At 49.5% G+C, this 884-nt stretch overlaps 1 protein-coding gene across 3 annotated transcripts in view; it reads left to right on the top strand.

Moving 5' to 3' along the window:
* The window catches only part of LOC116695588 (capping protein, Arp2/3 and myosin-I linker protein 3), a 43,263-nt gene that overhangs the window by 18,747 nt on the left and 23,632 nt on the right, over positions 1-884 (top strand). For all 3 annotated transcript variants that reach the window (XM_032525945.1, XM_032525946.1, XM_032525944.1), the window contains 2 exons: positions 10-114; positions 216-285. In XM_032525945.1, coding sequence (XP_032381836.1) covers positions 10-114; positions 216-285 — 175 coding nt within the window. The remainder of the gene's footprint in view (positions 1-9; positions 115-215; positions 286-884) is intronic.

Below are 884 nucleotides of genomic sequence, written 5' to 3'. Positions count from 1 at the left end.
ATCCAATAGGAAAGTGAAGGACACGCTGCCGTTGTTCCGTCAGTTCTTCAGCTCGGCCTTTAGCCTCACTTATGTCAGCCTGGCATCTATGAAGCTGCCCCCCGACGTTCTGAGGTACTCTTACCCTCTATCCAGATCTGCTCCCTTTTATCCAAACTCCTCCACAGTGAAGCGCGTAGATATGTCACTCACTTGTATGCGTCCTGTCTCCACAGGGCTCTGCTAACCGGGTTAACCTCCAATCCTCATATCAATGATCTACATCTGGATATCAGTGGCTGCGAGGTAAGAGTTCATCTCTACGTCTGCAGTGGAGATCAAGTTAAAGGGATAGCTCAGTTTTTTGGAGTGGGGGATTTTCTTTAAAGGTATCTTGAATGACGAGCGGGGTTGCCAGGTCTGCGGGTTTCTTGTGGAACTAGGGATTTTTTTGAAATGTTGTTGCAGAGTTGAATTTTTTTCTGGGTAGACCAGACCAACGGCTTCAATTTGATCCGATGACCTACTGCGTCGGATCAAGCTTTTCATTCACCATAAAGAACTCGTCGTATCCCAGTAAGTTCACAAGAGAGACCTGCAGTCAGTCTGAGAGTCCTGGCATCCGGTTACCCTGGAGCTCGTTCAGGCTTCCTGTTTCCACCACTGAAAAAAAAAGGGTGATGCGCGCCCTCTGCTCGCTCGCTCTGAATCAGGGCTACTGTGAAAACAGCCATAACTGTCACTAACCCCCACCCCCACCCCCAACCATCTTGTCGGTGATTGACTGGAGTGATTTGTTGTATTTTGGTGCCTATCCGGTGCCTCTAGTGTCTCTTTGACGTTTACGACCCCTGTGCTGTCTCTTGAGACCGGGCTTTTTCACAGTGTATTTGGGGGGGGGGGGG

This window comes from Etheostoma spectabile, chromosome 9, assembly GCF_008692095.1.
Source record: "Etheostoma spectabile isolate EspeVRDwgs_2016 chromosome 9, UIUC_Espe_1.0, whole genome shotgun sequence".
Classification (NCBI taxonomy): domain Eukaryota; kingdom Metazoa; phylum Chordata; class Actinopteri; order Perciformes; family Percidae; genus Etheostoma; species Etheostoma spectabile.
This window is presented reverse-complemented; position numbering and strand designations above follow the sequence as displayed.